Source organism: Caretta caretta, chromosome 13 (assembly GCF_965140235.1).
Source record: "Caretta caretta isolate rCarCar2 chromosome 13, rCarCar1.hap1, whole genome shotgun sequence".
In the NCBI taxonomy this organism is placed as follows: Eukaryota; Metazoa; Chordata; order Testudines; family Cheloniidae; genus Caretta; species Caretta caretta.
Window position 1 is genome coordinate 17,072,355 of NC_134218.1, and position 17,003 is coordinate 17,089,357.

Below are 17,003 nucleotides of genomic sequence, written 5' to 3' on the forward strand. Positions count from 1 at the left end.
CATGGACATGGGTTTAAACACGAGTTCCCATTTATTCTAAAGGGCTTCAAAACTTCTTGTCAGGGTGGTTAAGCACTGGAATAAATTACATAGGGAGGTTGTGGAATCTCTGTCATACAAGATTTTAAAGAGCAGGTTAGACAAACACTTGTCAGGGATGGTCCAGATAATAATTGGTCCTGCATTGAGTACAGGGCACTGGACTAGAAGACCTCTTGAGGTCCTGTGATTCTATGTGGACTCCAATAGAAGAATGTATCTCTCAATTTCCATTAAACTACGAAGTAAATTCTTAAATGTGATAAGCTACTCATTTCAAAGTCAGGGCTGTATAGTTATAGCCTCATTCATGTGGTTACACACTGCAGCATGAACCCTGATACAGCACTGCTATTCCACATATACTATCTTAAATCATGGTAGCCTTTCAAGATCAATTTTTTTTAAAACAGCGTGGATATGTTTTGTGGGCTATTTAATACCCAGGTGTGCACAAGTGTATGGAAACATGGTGTAGTGGAACCCCTAGAATCTGTACAGGACATCTCTAGAAACAGTTTCAAATGATACATAACAGAATGAAACCTAATGCCACCTTGGATTTATTGGTAATACATTACAAAATGGGTGAAAAGACTGTAGGACCATGCTTCAGTTTTGAGCATCTCTTGGTGAGCATATAACTATACGTTTTTCATATACACTAGCTGCTAAGCATAGATAAAACAGGCAGCCTCTGATTCCAACCCAGTAAAAGTTATTTATCTGTAGACTTCATTCAGCTCAATCTAGTATATTGCTTTATCAAGCACTACAGAGGCTAGGGTTGGCAGGGACTGCAAAATAATTTGTAAGACCAGATTTCCTTCTGTGCTTATACTTTACAGCAAAACTCTGACTCTACAAAATCTCATAGTAGTGCAAATAACCTTCCTTTGCCATCTCCCTCCCCACTCTCATTTGAGTTTCAAGACAAAACCCACTGTTTCCTCAGTTGTCCCAACCACCCTGTCCATCAGTGATCTCTGTGAAAAATATTAACCCTTGAAAACTTAAGTAGAGCTTAACTTCTACTAAAAGTTGCTAAACACAAGCAACAAGGGCAACTTCACCTCCAAGAAAGCTGACTAGCAGTGTGCTTTGCTCACCTGCAAAGAAACCCTATGGCTAAAATAGTGCAACTCACGCTAGCCATTTCCTTTAGCAGTTCGAGTGGAAGCTCTGAGCAATGGAAAATGTTTGACACTGAAATACAGTCAAGCCAAAATGTTCATCATGCCTCTTTAAATAAAATGCATGGCAGTGATACAAAGTAAATTCTTGTTCACTCGAGTTGGAACTGTGACAATCCGTTCATCTCCAAGGTAACTGAGACTCCAAATCTATCCAGAAATTTTATATTAATTCACAAGCTTTTGCACTGATATTTCCCATTCTGCACAGCCACCCTAGTCCTTTCCAACTATAATTCAAGATGTTGCTATTGATCTTCCCAGCCTGATTGGTCCTGTCTCCTTCAGACACTGACCTACTACGATGACAGGAGCTGTAGAATTGCTGAGAGATATTATAAAAGTTGATACCTTCTGGTGGTCTCTTGCTAATGCTGCCTGGATCAGAACGTCTAGGGCCTGGTGGCAGGGTGCTGCCAGTGGACAGTTGTTTTGCTCTGGAATCTGCTTTCTACAGTGGTCAAATTCAATGGAGTTATGCCACTGTAATTGACAGGAAAATCTGGCCATAGGTTGACGTGGGATTTTGCAGGGGGAGGTGGACAGGTGATATCACTGTCAACACTTTAGGATTTTTGGTAAAAGCTGTAAGTTTTTGTGTCTTCAGTATGGTGGAGAGGGGGCTTTTTACAGCAGTGGCAGTCTCAATGTCTTCATGTTGCTAGAACGTAATTTCTGGTGGTACATGGAGGAGCAGCAAATCCTAGCTTTTGGCTCAAACTTTTCTGCTGGTACTACAGAATCCTTTATCTACGGATCACGAAACAGGCTTTTCAGAGACACATGCCCAGTTGTAAAGAAGAGCTGTCAGCTGAAAATTGTTAGCCTGCTTGTGTCAAGTTGACAAGAAAGATACTCCCTACATTCAGACACCTGCCCTCATGTACCACCCTTTTAGCAAACACGTTTATAACCCTGACATTATTCCAAGACCTATTGCTCATATTTGTGATAGGAGGACTCAGACTAAATTGGATTGAGCACTAGAAGTAGTCAGGAATAAGGTCAGCAAGTGGCACAAGAACTGACTAGACAACTCACATGTGGATGCTTGGAGAAAGTGAGCGAACACTGGATTTGAGGCAGATCTTAACAGTGCTCTCAAAAGGCAAGAGGACATTCTCTTCATCATTGCACCTTGACAGTCTCCATTTAAACATGATTTCCGCTCCCTTTTCAAATGAAAGATACTCAAAGTTGAGATCCCAGCAGAAGGATGGGGTTGCAGTTGTGGTATCAGACTGGGACTTGGATTCAATTCACTACTCTACCACAGCCACTGTACGGCACTCTGTGCAAGCCACTGATTTCTCTGTATTTTGGTTCCCCTCTGTGAAAAGGGAGCAATAATACAGGCCTTCCTCACATAAGTGTTGTAAAGATAAATCCATTCATGTTTGAGCTGCCCATAGTAGAGTGATCAATGCCACAGAAAAGCCAACACATTTATAAATGAACTTACAAATCAATCATCACCATACAATATCAGAACTGAGTGGTTCTTTCCCTGAATACAAGACAAGACAGGGAAAACCCGGTTACTGCAAAAAGCAAGACTAATGCGTAATGTTCTGAATGGTGCACACAAAGCCTGCTTCAGTGTCTCTGAAGCTCTCAAATATTACCTGAAGTGGCACCTCAGTTCTAGTCCTGCAAAAGTACAAAGAGCTGGGTAGTGGTAGGTCATGGCTGACAAACAGGTCTCTGAAATGATTACAATCCTAAAGGCACAAATGAAGAAAAACCAGAATAAGCTAATGAAACTGAGGCACACAAAGGCTAACTGGCTTGCCTGAGAGTCACACAGTGAGTCTGCAGCAAAGCTAGACTAGAACCCAGGAGTCCTGACTCCCAGTGATGTGCCTTAACCACAAACCCATCCTTTCCTCTCATAGGCAAAAAGAAAAGGAGTACTTGTGACACTTTAGAGACTAACAAATTTATTTGAGTGTGAGCTACAGCTCACTTCATCGGATGCATCCACTGAAGTGAGCTGTAGCTCAAGAAAGCTTATGCGCAAATAAATTTGTTAGTGTCTAAGGTGCCACAAATACTCCTTTTCTTTTTGCAGATACAGACTAACACGGCTGCTACTCTGAAACCTCTCATAGGCAAGTCTTTGATAAATCCATTAAATAAGATCTCATTGTTAAAGCTTTTGCACAGTTGCTTTTTACATTTAAATAAAGTAAATATGCCTTGAAATTAGGAGTTTCAGGCTGCTTTCATTAATTCAGAAATGATCAATTAATTGCATCCATTTAATGTGTATTAAATTATTCTCAGCAAATGTTTCCTAACTTAGATCTAACTGTATTTTCAAAAATTACCAGCAGGGGGCAGGAAATGATCAATTTATCATGATGAAATCTTAACTTCCACAGAAGACTGATATATTAGCATAGAACCTTCATTCAATTTATAGATTGCCTCATCTTTCAGTGAAATAACTAGCTAACTGAGAACAGTGGCTCTAATCTTCAGCTGTTTTATGTTGCATCCACATTACAAAGTGGCTCTAAACCCATCCTAATGACCATAGGGCTTTCAGGGGACTCTCCAGTGGTGCAAGAGGCAACATAGCAGCTCATGTGCCACCCCTTCTCTCCACAGCTAACCTGTGGAGTGTCTACAGAACAAGAGGTATGGCCAAGACTTCCCTGCACCTTGGCAGTCCCTGGGTGCCATAACCGTCCCTTCGGGCTCTTGGCAGGCAACGCATCTTACAGCTGCCTTCAGTGTGCTCTGAGCTATGTCTGGCATAAAGGGAGCACAGAGTGACTTAAAACTACCTTTGCAGCTCTCCTGCCCCATCTGGAGATGCACAGTGCACTACCCAGCTGTAGCCAAGGATTGGTACCATTGTGTTCTCCACCACACAATTCTTAGGAACAGGTACATCAGGACAATAGCTGCTATTTATTACTAGAAAGCGGAAATGATTGACATCTCAATGACACAAAAATATCTCCAAGAACTGACAATTCACCTCAATTACTTAGTTACCATAGTGCATCAAAACAACAGAAACTGCTGTCTACTGCGCAGCAGCACATTGTTTGAATGTGGAAACCTGTCTTTTTTTTTTTTTAAACACAACTTCTACCATTCTCCTGTAAACCAAGAGCATATGAATCTGGCAAAGCGATCCTCATAAACTCAGAACCTCAAAAGGTTCCTAGCCCGGACAGCTTAAACTACTCTTTGTGGGCAAGTGTGACCTCCCGCAAAAAAATATACAAACGGGTGCTCACTCTGGATGGGCACCCGAGGAAATAGCTGTATATAAAGTGGAACTGACATTTTTCTCGCTCTCTTTCACACACACCTAACTAACAGTACTGCAGCTAGGGTTTTCACATCCTAAAAAATGTTTTCAAGCATATACCCCTAACTTTGGACTAGTAACAAAACATCTAATATTAGAGTTTCCTTCAGCCTGGTTAGTATGATTCTTTACAAATCTGTTCTCCTCCGAAACAACAAGCAAGACAACAAGCATGATTCTGCAGTACTCAACACTGGAAACAATCTGAGTTCATTCCCCTTCATGCTCACATTACGCAGCATGTTCCAGTTCTATAAAGTAAGAAGCCAAATTCTGTTCACATACAAGGGTAGGAAATAAAGTGCATTTCATGGTTGATTAGCAGAGACAGGTTCCTTGAGTTGTTACCCCCCAAAAAGTGTTCTTTCCTAGTGAGATTAATTAGTTTGCAAGTGAAAATGCAGAAGTGAGCCTGAAATTAAAATGAGGCGGGCTGGACTATACAAACAACCTTTTAATGGCAGCATCATGCAGATCACACATTGTGCTCTCACCAATGAGGGAGACATTCTCTAACAGTTCTGCTTCAGCATGGGGCATAGCTTGAGGAGGCCCACATATTTAGTAATCCTCTGCTTCAAAGCTAAATTAATCAGATATCAATGCCTAACCCTTAGCATGTCTAATCCACTGTTGTTGGAAAGCTGCCAGCATCGAGTGCCACCACTAGACTTGTTTCAAAGTTGATATGTAGAAAAGGGAACCAAAACAGTCCACTTCCCTATTTGCCTTAATCTGTATTGATTTAAGGGCTGCAGTTATCACTAACAGCGCTCCAAAGTACAGAATTCAGAGGAACAGCCGTGTTAGTCTGTATTCGCAAAAAGAAAAGGAGGACTTGTGGCACCTTAGAGACTAACCAATTTATTTGAGCATGAGCTTTCGTGAGCTACAGCTCACTATGAAGTGAGCTGTAGCTCACGAAAGCTCATGCTCAAATAAATTGGTTAGTCTCTAAGGTGCCACAAGTCCTCCTTTTCTTTTTGAAAGTACAGAATGTTCACCAGAGAGATTAGCCAGAAGCTGCTGCACTTTTTTTCCTTAAACATCAGGACTAGCTTCCAACACACACACACACGAAAAACTAGTAAGTCAATCCATATTTAGGACTGTGAGCATTTATGCTTTTTGAATACATTCCTGAAGTGTCCTTTATTTGTCCAGAAAAAATACAATAGATCCATGATTGAAAACACTCAGTAAAGGTGTTTTTTTTAAAAAAAGCACGTGCAAATGACCAACGAGGCACGAAAAATTTGTATTTACTGTAGCTGAAACACAGTACGTGTGCACCATGAAAAGGTGCACACTTGCGTGTGTGCAGTTCTGAACAAATGGTCCATTGCATGTGGAAAAGCAAAACAGTGCTGATCATTTTTACTATGACCATGAAAAAATTAAAGTAGCAGGACAACTTAATGGAATGCTAAGTGTCTGGCATTCCCCAACAGAGGATGCTGCAGCAATGCATAATATTAAAGTCTTCCACCGCTGGGTTAGGTTTTTGGGGGACTTTTTTTGTGTTTCCAAAAAAATTTAAAAACCTCCCTACATTCCTCATGAACCCTCAGGCATGTTAGGGACATTTCAGCAATTTAGGCAAAGCAAAAACGGCTGCTTCCTGAGAATCAAAGTCTGTAGTGCCAGCTAGGAGCAACCTTTATTATAATTTTTGTTAAAAAAGTGTAACCATTTATAAGTTACAGGAGTGTGTGTGTGGGGGGGGGGTGTGGGAGGGAGGGAGTGGAATAAATAATAAAAAAAAATCTATGGATTTCAAATCCAGTTCTATGCTTTCTCATTTAAAAACACACTTTAGGGAATGGCAAGTACTGTGGATTAAGACATTTCAACATTAAAAAAAACACAACAACAATGGCAGACACAGTGAGTATTTAAAAGGTTCTGGTGCTTCTGTCCATGCACAACATCTGCTTCTTGTCTGGGGGCTCACTATGCATTCTGGATCCATAATATGCCAATTACAGTTTTCTTCCAGACAAAGAGTCAATTATTCTTATTGGCACAAATTCACAGTATAAACCATCATGACTCCCCAAGATATGAATGAATATTAAAGTATACAATAAAGTGCAACTCATTCTGTTTTGTGGAGCCGTATTATGGAACCTGTACTGTAACATGCATTTACAGCTTACATCAGAATGTAAGGTTATTTCAATGCAGTTTTGAATGGGCTGAGTGCAACTTACAAGTTGCTGTGATATTCAGAATTAAAAGGTATAGTTCTAGCCTCAACCCACATACTGCTTTTGTATGATTGTAAGGGGTGTCCAGCAGCAACTGGTCTTATGAAGTACAGTGTATCTGGTTCTGTGAAACCTAAGTACAACAGCACATGGTGGGACCTGCAGCGGGAAGTCTTAATTCTTAAAACCGTGGGCTTTTGTACAGTCAGAATCTTTTGTTACTTAAATCTAGTTTTTGGTGCTCTATGATAAACTCCTTATAGTCCTCCTCCTCTAGCCTGCTATAGCAGCTCTTGTTCATCGTCTTCAGACCCTGAGGGTCCTTGTCGCACCTCTTCATACCATTTGTTGGTGAGGCTTTTCATCTGTATGCGTCCATGATGTAGGTCCTAAGGCAAAAGGAAATCACAATTGCTGTTTAGATACAGCACTGTGTGAGTGAGAGCGACAATTTACTGTATCTTCATTGAATACCCTTCATTCCCGTCACTGCTGTCCCTAAGTGTACACACAGTTATGCTCTCAGTGGAAAATACACATCAATGTACAATCCGTCAGTGGTTATTTTCAGCAATGATTATTTCTGATGACAGATTTTTCCCCCCTGTGTTCTCCAGAGGCCCACAGAGCTGAGCTGTCAGCAGTTATGTTTTCTGGGTGGCCTGGCTCCGAATCTCCTTTCTTTGTATGTGCGTCAGGTTGAAGCAGGAAGCTTTTAATCAGCTTCAGTGGCTCATCCTATCTTCCTAGGCCTTGGATGCTGCTCTGGTCCCCCAGCAGCCTATATTCTGGCTCCCTGGCACAAGGTGGACTGTAGCTGTGGTTTCCCAACCCTCCCCAGCTGCCTGGTTCTATGGAACAGTTCAGGGAGCACGCACTGGAATCTAATTAATTTTCTCTTGCAGGGAAAGGCGCAGAGCAAGAATTAGCTTGAAAGCAGGTTTTACCAGGGCCCAGCGACAAAACAAAACATGTCTGGTGCAGCAAAATGGTGAATTCTGCAACAAAAAATGCTGAATTCCACAGCATATTGGGGAAAATGCCCAATCTGTGGCCACAGAATCCCAGAGCCTACGGGGCTCTGAGTGAGAAGAGTAGAGCAGTTCACACCACTCAGTCATAATTTGTAGAGAGCCTGAAGCAGAGGCATCAGGTTGCTTTCGAGTCACAGTTTCAAAGTTCTCTTCACAAGGAGAAGGTGTAGGAACTTTTTAAGTGAGAGCTGCAATTCCAGTGCACAATTCTGTAACAAGGGGTGAATTCTACAGCAAATTCCACAGCTGCAATATACATGAGGCCCTGTGTATAACAGTACTGCACCTGCTTGTGCCACAGGGTTTTTAAAAAGCCTGCATGTGTGTGGGCAACATTTTACACTAACATTTTAGCTTTGCCAGGTCTGATGCTTCCATTTTTAGGCACAAATGTCTACTAAGCCTAGGTTTAGTAACCAAACTGTTGATATAAGTATCTTAGTCTGTAAAATTAAAGAAGAGTTTAATAAAAGCTCACACTTCTGTAAATTTATTACAAACTTTGGAAGCCATTAAAAGTGTTAACTTAAATCAAATTATCATTTTACAAGGTAGTCTTAGATTATGACAACTCTCTATAAACAAGTAAGACTGGTCACCTCACTATGCCCAGCTCAAAAGTTGCAAGCCTTTATCACAAACCCTTGATTGCCTTTGAGTGGAATTCCACAAAATGCTATGCCAACATGTACCACAGAACAACAAAACAAGCAGAACCCACCTCCTGTGTGAGCCGCCTTGTGAAGAACGGATTCAAATACCTGGCATCAAGCCACATAAAGCCTTTGAGATCCTGGCGCTTTATGTAGTGGGCTTCATACTCTTCCTCTGTGAGTTCTGATAAATGTTCAGATTCAATGGTATTACCCTAAAAAGATCAGACATATTGGAATAACCGTATAAATCTCATCACTGCACCTTTTGCTTTTGTTTTGAACTTGTTCTTTTAAACAACTGTCACCTGCCTCTCATGATTGAGGTGCCAGTGACTCACGATGTACTAGCTATTATCAATTTGTATATGACTTAGTCCATCCTGAATCTTGCCTGTGTTTCCATGGGGGTTACTTTATTTTATGCTGATCTATTTGTAATTAGATTGGGTTATAGCCATTACTTTAGATCCCTACACTGTCAATAGAGTTACTCACATAAATGTTGGTTTACTAATGCTTTTACAATATTTTAAAATGACAAGGTGTTATCCCTTCGGATATTTTCAGAAGAACGGCCACGCTGGGTCAGACCAATGGTCCATCGAGCTCAGTATCCTGTCTTCTAACAGTGGCAAGTGCTAGACACTTCACAGGGAATGACCAGAAGAGGGCAATCGTTGAGTGATTCATCCCCTGTCGTCCAGTCCCAGCTTCTGGCAGTCTGAGGTTTAGGGACACAGAGTACAGGGTTGCATCCCTTGCCATCTTGGCTAATAGCCATTGATGGACCAATCCTCCATGAACTTATCTAATTCTTTTTTTAATCCAATTATATTTTGGCCTTCACAACATCCCCTGACAACAAGTTTCACAGGTTTACTGTGCATTGTGTGAAGAAGTTCATCCTTAAGTTTTGGTTTTTTTTAAACCGTCTGCCTATTAATGTAATTGGGTGATCCCTGGCTCCTGTGTTATGTGAAGGGGTAAATAACACTTCCTTATTTACTTTCTCCACACCACTCATGATCTTATAGACCTCGATTGTATCTTCCCTTAGTAGTCTCTTTTCCAAGTTAAATAGTCCCAGACTTTTTAATCTCTCCTCATACAGAAGGAGTTTCATATCCCTAAGCATTTTTACTGCCCCTCTGCGTACCTTTCCCAATTCTAATATATCTTTTTTGAGATGGCTGACCAGAACTGCACGCAGTATTCAAAGTGTTCATGGATTTATATAGTGACATTATGATATTTTCTATCTTATATATCCCTTTCCTAATGTTCTGTTAGCTTTTTTGACTGCCACTACACATTGAGCAGATGTTTTCAGAGACCTATCCACAATGACTCCAAGATCTCTTTCTTGAGTAGTAACAGCTAATGTAGACACCATTATTTGGTGTGTACAGTTGGGATTATGTTTTCCGATGTGCACTGTTTTGCTCTTACCAACATGGAATTTCATCTGGACCAACTTCTGTTGGTGAGAGAGACAAGCTTTCGAGCCACACAGAGCTTTTCCTCAGATTTTTTTAATATATATATATAGTGGCATTATGGTCACTATAATAGTGACCTAAAGAGCTCTGTGTGGCTCGAAAGCTTGTCTCTCTCACCAACAGATGTTGGTCCAATAAAAGATATTATCTCACCCGCCTGCTCTCTAATATATTGGGACTGACACGGCTAGAATTACTAGAACCCTTCGTAGCTTTTCACAGTCAGCTTTGGACTTAACTATCTTGACCACAAGTTGAAAACCAATGATAAAGAGAATCCCCTAAACAAATCCTCCCCTAAAGGATGTCTCTGTCTGAACTGTGTGCTCCTCTGCACTGTCTTAGCCCTTAATTTAAAATCTCTTTTCTTTGCTTTCATCTCGTTTTCCAACAGAGAGTACCACTGTATATTTACTATGCATTGATCTTTTATGAAAATTAAAGAAAAGTATCAATGATCATTCATTTAAAAAAAAAACAGAATAAAAGGAACAAACCATCTTTTCAGTTTTGCTGAGGTTTATATTCTTCTTGTTCCTTCTTCGCGCTTTAGAATCCTCAATATCAATCAGTCTGATAAGGGGCATGGTTCCTCCACCCAAAAATAAAATTGTGAACAACACAATAATGATAGTTGTGGTCCCAATGAGCTGCCGCTTTTCTATTGGCTCCAAGCCCAAATGGAGGCTCAGGGCATATGGAATTGCCCCACGTAAACCTGATCAGAGAGGAATATACACCAAGAATAAGTAACTACATCAACAGCAAGATTTGCCCTCTGCATCCTTATAAATGAACATGGTGTTCAACCTGTTGGAATTCTCTTCTTCTAAACCTATTTTATATTTTAAAGCTATCTAGGTTCTTATGCTGTACCCATCACATTAGCATTTGATTGCCTCTCTGAATTTCTAAACAAATCAGAGCTCTACAGCTTTTGAATGCAAATCTGTCAAGCTGTTAGGTCCCTAAAACCAGGCTATTTTAAAGGCAGTCTTTGTACACTTTCCCAGGCTGGGCTCTTTACTGCCTGGCTCGCCAGCATAGGGAAAACATAACATAGCCGCTGCATGTGGATTTGAGAAGGACACAAATGCCCATTTAGCGTTTGCTCCATAGACAGAGGCGCGATATCATGCAGAGCAGGACCTACTAGGTATGATACACTACTCGGTACACTCCGAGCTTAGACTTACCACTAAACCACATGATGAACATCATTTTGGGGGTGATTTTATGATCACGAAAGAAGTTGAGCAGATAAGAGAGTGGAAAAATATTCACTGCTCTGCCAAACAGAACAAGCACCTGTTAACAGCAACAAATTAGATAATGAGTTAAAGGCTATTTAATACATTACATCCATTCCTTATAGAGCAGTATAAATTGTGACCGGTTTGTGAATAGTCAAGGGAATGTATTACTCTCAACACACATGCCTCATAACTAGCTATACTGATAATCCAACTTAAAGCAATTGCTCAGCATAGGTCAATGTGGAGCTCATATTTTCAAACAACGTGTCACTGGAACTAAAACTCGTTACAGAGAGCCTATAGAAATAATTGAAAAAGTTACCAGATGCTGTTTTACAAATGACAAGTGAATTCAAAGCCAAGAAGGCATTCCAAAAAACCCAGAGATTCATTTGAGTGCAGGCTGAGCGCCTCTGATAGCTGCCCAAAAGCAGTCCAGCTCCTTTAATAATTTGTGGAGCAGCTGAAAGGCAAGCAGAAATTTCTGCTGCCTCCCCATAGGCCAGTGCCTCAGGGAAAAGGGCGGAAAGCCAAACAGCTGGTATAATTCAGTCCCTCAGCACTTCCCCAGGTGTCATTGTAAAAGAACATACCCAATACATGCAAATAGCATTATGGGAACTGAGGATCATTTTCTTCTACACAATGAATGTCAACAAACATAAAGGAAAATTCTGCTTAATAAGGTGGAGTTCCTTGTAATGCTGGTCATGAAAGAACACCACAGTAAATAGGCCTTCACAAAAGTCAACAGTGTGCCCTTGTTGCCAAGAAGGCCAATGGCATTTTGGGATGCATAAGTAGGGGCACTGCCAGCAGATCGAGGGACGTGATCGTTCCCCTCTATTCGACATTGGTGAGGCCTCATCTGGAGTACTGTGTCCAGTTTTGGGCCCCATACTACAAGAAGGATGTGGAAAAATTGGAAAGAGTCCAGCGGAGGGCAACAAAAATGATTAGGGGACTGGAACACATGACTTATGAGAGGCGGAGGGAACTAGGATTGTTTAGTCTGCAGAAGAGAAGAATGAGGGGGGATTTGATCGCTGCTTTCAACTACCTGAAAGGAGGTTCCAAAGAGGATGCCTCTAGACTGTTCTCAGTGGTAGCAGATGACAGAACAAGGAGTAATGGTCTCAAGTTGCAGTGGGGGAGATTTAGGTTGGATATTAGGAAAAACTTTTTCACTAGGAGAGTGGTGAAACACTGGAATGCGTTACCTAGGGAGGTGGTGGAATCTCCTTCCCTAGAAGTTTTTAAGGTCAGGCTTGACAAAGCCCTGGCTGGGATGATTTAATCGGGGATCGGTCCTGCTTTGAGCAGAGGGTTGGACTAGATGACCTCCTGAGGTCCCTTCTAACCCTGATATTCTATGATTCTATGATTCAATGATAAGATAAATATCCTAGAGCTAGAACGTGTGGGAGTTCCTAGGGCTGTGCCCTTTTTCTGTACGGTAATCAGCGAAAATTACTGCCTTTACCTTTGGGCTGTGAAGGCAGTCTCCAACAAGAATGAAATGCCACTCTGCTTGTGAGAATAGGTAGTTAAATGTAATGCATTGAGAGCAGCCTCTCAGCTCCCACAGAGGAGACCAACACCTCAATGTCTCTCATGGCAGAACAAGGGTGCTTCTGAAGTATATACTCAAATGTGGCAGCATCTGGTGCTATCCTCTAGGCCAGCCCCACTGGGGATTAATATTTTGTTCTTTTCCCTCTGTGAAAGGGGAGCATGTTATGCATTTGTAAACTGATATTATGATAATGGTAATAGGCATGTTAGCCTCGTGTGAGGCATAATCTAAAGTATAATTTATACCAAATCCTTCTTTTACCTTGTAATTAAAATCTGTAAAAAATTCAGGAACTTAAAATGTTATGTAGAGAAGAAGTGCTCCCCTCATAATCTTTACATCCTTTGGGACTTCTGAAAAGGAGCTATTTTAATAAATCTGATTGAAAGTCAGACTCAAGCAGGGATTCTCCCAGTCTTTTCAAATAATCTCATGCACAAAAGCTGCACTAGCTACACTAGAATTCCTTAAAATATGCTCTTAGATATCCATACCAATGTCGTGTAGGCAATCAGAAGAAATAGTTAATTTCATTTCACTGCTGCGGATTTGGGATGAATGATGTACAATATATAAAGAGCCTGAGAATATTTTATGAAAAGATAAACATAGGAGGTTTCTTAAAAACATAACTCTTGAGTCCTATAGACCATGAAAAATACTGTAATGTGTTTTTTTGTTTGGTTGTTTTTTTTACAAATACTGTAAAAGGTTTTAAAAACTTTCAGAGGAAAGTAAATACTTACTATGCACCAGATGACAAAGGACATTTCAAACTTGTGAGGAAAACTAAAAATTGACAGACCAAGGAATGCAAAAACACAGGTTTCTGAAAAAGAGAGATCAAACTTAGTTATTCAAATAAAACTATGCTGGTCAGTAAAAGATGGTATCTAAGACCTTTCCTACTCCTGTAATAGGCTATTACATACATTATATATATGCACACACACACCCCCTGCTTCTTTGACTCAGGCCAGATTCAAAATAGACATATCTAACATAATGCAGGGCCAGATTCTGCCACCCTTACTCTCACTGAGCAGCACCTTACTCCATGAGTAGTCTGATTTCATGAGTAAATATTACTCAGCATGAAGAAGGCTAGCAGAATTTTACCCTAAATTACTGAAAAATGTCTTCACTGGTATGCTTACCTGTTTCAAAGTCCTTTGAAGCTAATGAAAAGACGCCCACTGACCCTAGTAGACTTTTTTAGATCAGGCCCTATATAAAAATGAATATCTCACAGAACTTTCAAACATTTTATTATAAAGTTACATGCATAAATATTTAAATCTTACTAAATTACTGCACTTCATAAGGCTTTGCACGATAAATTAAAATTCTGCATTGTACAAGCAAATATATTGTTCTAACAACACCTGGACGTTATCTTTACAAATGTCTCCGATAGTGCCATTAACAATTACTAAGGCATTTTCATAATGCCACTTTATTTCTGAAGCACAAAGTCAATATGCTATTGAGAACATTCAATGTGTTTTAACATTATTAGACTTTGCATGTATATGATTACTGCATTTTCAGCTGATCTAGTCCTAGCAAAGTGGGCTCTTTGTTAGGAAGAGAGACAGGGACACTAAGTGCTATTCCTCTTGCACAAGGTATGGCATCATGCAGGAGCCCTTAAACATAAGGTTATATTTGTGATGCAGAATCCTCTCCCTTTCTTCCTTACAAGTTTGGCCTACAGGAAGAAAAGGAAAGGCTACCAATTGCGTTGCTCCGGGTGGTTTGAATGGAGATACCTAAAAATCTTTGCCAATGTCTGGAACACTATTATTTTTTCAAATAGTTTCTTTATTTCCAAAACTATTTAAAAATAGGGACATGTTCAAGTCTCCTTCAACTGAAACTAGGCCAGAGGAGGAAAGGAGGCAAGAAGATCTATTTGATTCTCAATTCTGTGTCAAGTCGTAGCTAGAGCTTGGACTGAAGGATGTGGAAGGGAGAAGATTTACTGTATAGCTTACCCAGTATGTCAGTAAAGGTGATTTTAGACTACCTTGCAACCTTCATAGTAGTAAGTGTTGGTAGAGACATGTAGTACTGATATACCACTGGCTAGAGGATCACTCAGCCTTCCCTCCTCACCCTAACAGAATCTTCCTTTCATACAAAACAAATATTAATCTAATGGATATTAGGCTCAAGCTAAAGGCAGTACCTACCACACATGAAAGCAACGGCTCTCAATGTCTGTTGCATTAGGATCTGTGTAACTGGAGAAAGGTTATGGTGTGTGTAGTGAGACATCACAATGCCAGAGAACAGGATTGCCATGATACCTGTGGATACAGTGCAACTGTCAAACAGCAGAATAATACTTAGCATTTATATGGAACTTTACAAACATTGCCTACTTAATCCTCACAATACCATCACAAGGTAGGATTATCCCATTTTACAGTTGGGAAAGCTGAGGAAGAGTTAAGGGGGTGTCTACTCTAGGGGAAATTTTCCCATCATTGCTAACACTGGTTCAGCTCCATAGTCATAGGAACATTGGGAGCCCTAGTGTAGATGGATTGCTGGCTGCTGTTGGAATGTAATCCACCAAATCAAGCTTGCACAGGTGTATTCAAGGGCAGGATCTGGAACTCCATGTCTAGTTTAAAGAATAAAGCCTTGTTCTTTCAGGTGTTCCTACTAGGATGCATCATTTAATTCTCCAAGCAAAGTATGTCTCCCCACTCTACACACTGCTCACTATCAATCTGAGACTGCGGGGAATTTTATCATTGGTAGGGAGAGATGCACCATCCTTAAGGCCCATGATGGAGTCAGGACAAAGCTGCTGTGCAAGGTGGGCCTATGCACTCCCAGCACGATGCAGAGGGGGCCCCTAAGCCAGCCATTTTAGGTTAGCATGGAAGGTAGCAGTGGCAGAGAGCTAAGAGAGGGGACATTGGGCTTACAATTATAAAGATCCAGTGGCCCTTACACCATATGCAAGTGGCAGGGTGAGCCAGCAGTTGATATTCCACCCCATGGGCTGGAGCAGCAGCCTTAGAAAGTGAGGTAGTATGCTGCAATCCTGCACCCTTGCTTTAAGTTGAGGGAGGATTATTTTACTCCATTTTCCATCCAGTTCTTGGGCTATATGTGAATGGTGTGAACTTCACCCTATATGTTTTACTTTCTCTGAGCACTCAAGAAGCAATAAGAAAGCATTATGTGCAGTGTTCAGTTGTTCATGGAGAGCTGAACATTTTAAAAAAGGCTTTAAAAGTTTTAAAAGCAACCCCAGGGTCTTGTTCCTGTGAAACAGTGAATCCAAGATGGTGGGTGTGATTTTTGCAGTTCTGGAAACATATTACATTACTCACTTGTGAAGTTACTATGCTGTCACCTGTAAGGAATGTGTGGAATAAGTAAGCACAAGGCCACAGCATGTCCCACAAGAGGAAATCAACTGTAGTGAAGATTATGGAAAGGACTAAATAACATTTGGAGACAATGATAAATTTAATTGAGGGTTATAACACAATGCCCTGTTTAGTCAAAAACAAAGAAACTTTGAAAAGCTAACAATATTTGACTACAGCTACATTCCCAAACAGGAGTGGCCCTGATGAACTGGAAAGGAAGGAAAAGAAGTATCTGACGTGTACTCAAAAGAATCCTTTGTTTGGAATGCAGAGATGACCTTTGTAGTTACAGAATGTGACCAAGGTTATTCAGAGTTTATACTCTTCTGATAAATCATTTTTGAAGGAGTTTGAACAAATTAGGGAGTTTGTTGTAACATGTTATGTAATTAAAAAAGAAGTATGGTACTTTCTAATGTCAGCAATTAAGAAGTCATACTTGTAAACATTCTCTGCCATATACAATAATTAATGACTAATTTACAGTATTTTACTATGATTTTTATATACTGTGCAATACATACCAGGAATAAAAAGGTTTCATGTTTTGAAATGTTTATGTAATATGCTCAGTATTTTAGCATAGCTTGTTTACAGGGCAAAACCTATTTTCACAGCAACACCAAATACTTTAACACATTAAACCACTAGGTCAGGTTTCAAACATTTTACATTTCCATTTGCATGGCTACATAACATGACAGTATGCACAGAGTAATTGTGCATGCAAATATGCAGAATGTGTCATTTGAAACTACAGTATTAATATTAGTGTCAAATGGGTATCTCACACACATCGGAACATTGGGGGAAGAGA

At 40.4% G+C, this 17,003-nt stretch overlaps 1 protein-coding gene across 2 annotated transcripts in view; it reads right to left on the reverse strand.

Annotated features, from left to right (window-relative positions):
- Positions 1–5,502: 5,502 nt before the first annotated feature.
- SLC9A8 (solute carrier family 9 member A8) overlaps positions 5,503–17,003 on the reverse strand; it is a 44,248-nt gene continuing 32,747 nt past the window's right edge. For both annotated transcript variants that reach the window (XM_048819803.2, XM_048819804.2), the window contains exons 11-16: positions 14,987–15,103; positions 13,538–13,620; positions 11,156–11,267; positions 10,457–10,677; positions 8,526–8,672; positions 5,503–7,159 (exon numbers count right to left, since the gene is read on the reverse strand). In XM_048819803.2, the coding sequence (XP_048675760.2) occupies positions 7,052–7,159; positions 8,526–8,672; positions 10,457–10,677; positions 11,156–11,267; positions 13,538–13,620; positions 14,987–15,103 (788 nt within the window). In that variant the 3' untranslated portion in view covers positions 5,503–7,051. The remainder of the gene's footprint in view (positions 7,160–8,525; positions 8,673–10,456; positions 10,678–11,155; positions 11,268–13,537; positions 13,621–14,986; positions 15,104–17,003) is intronic.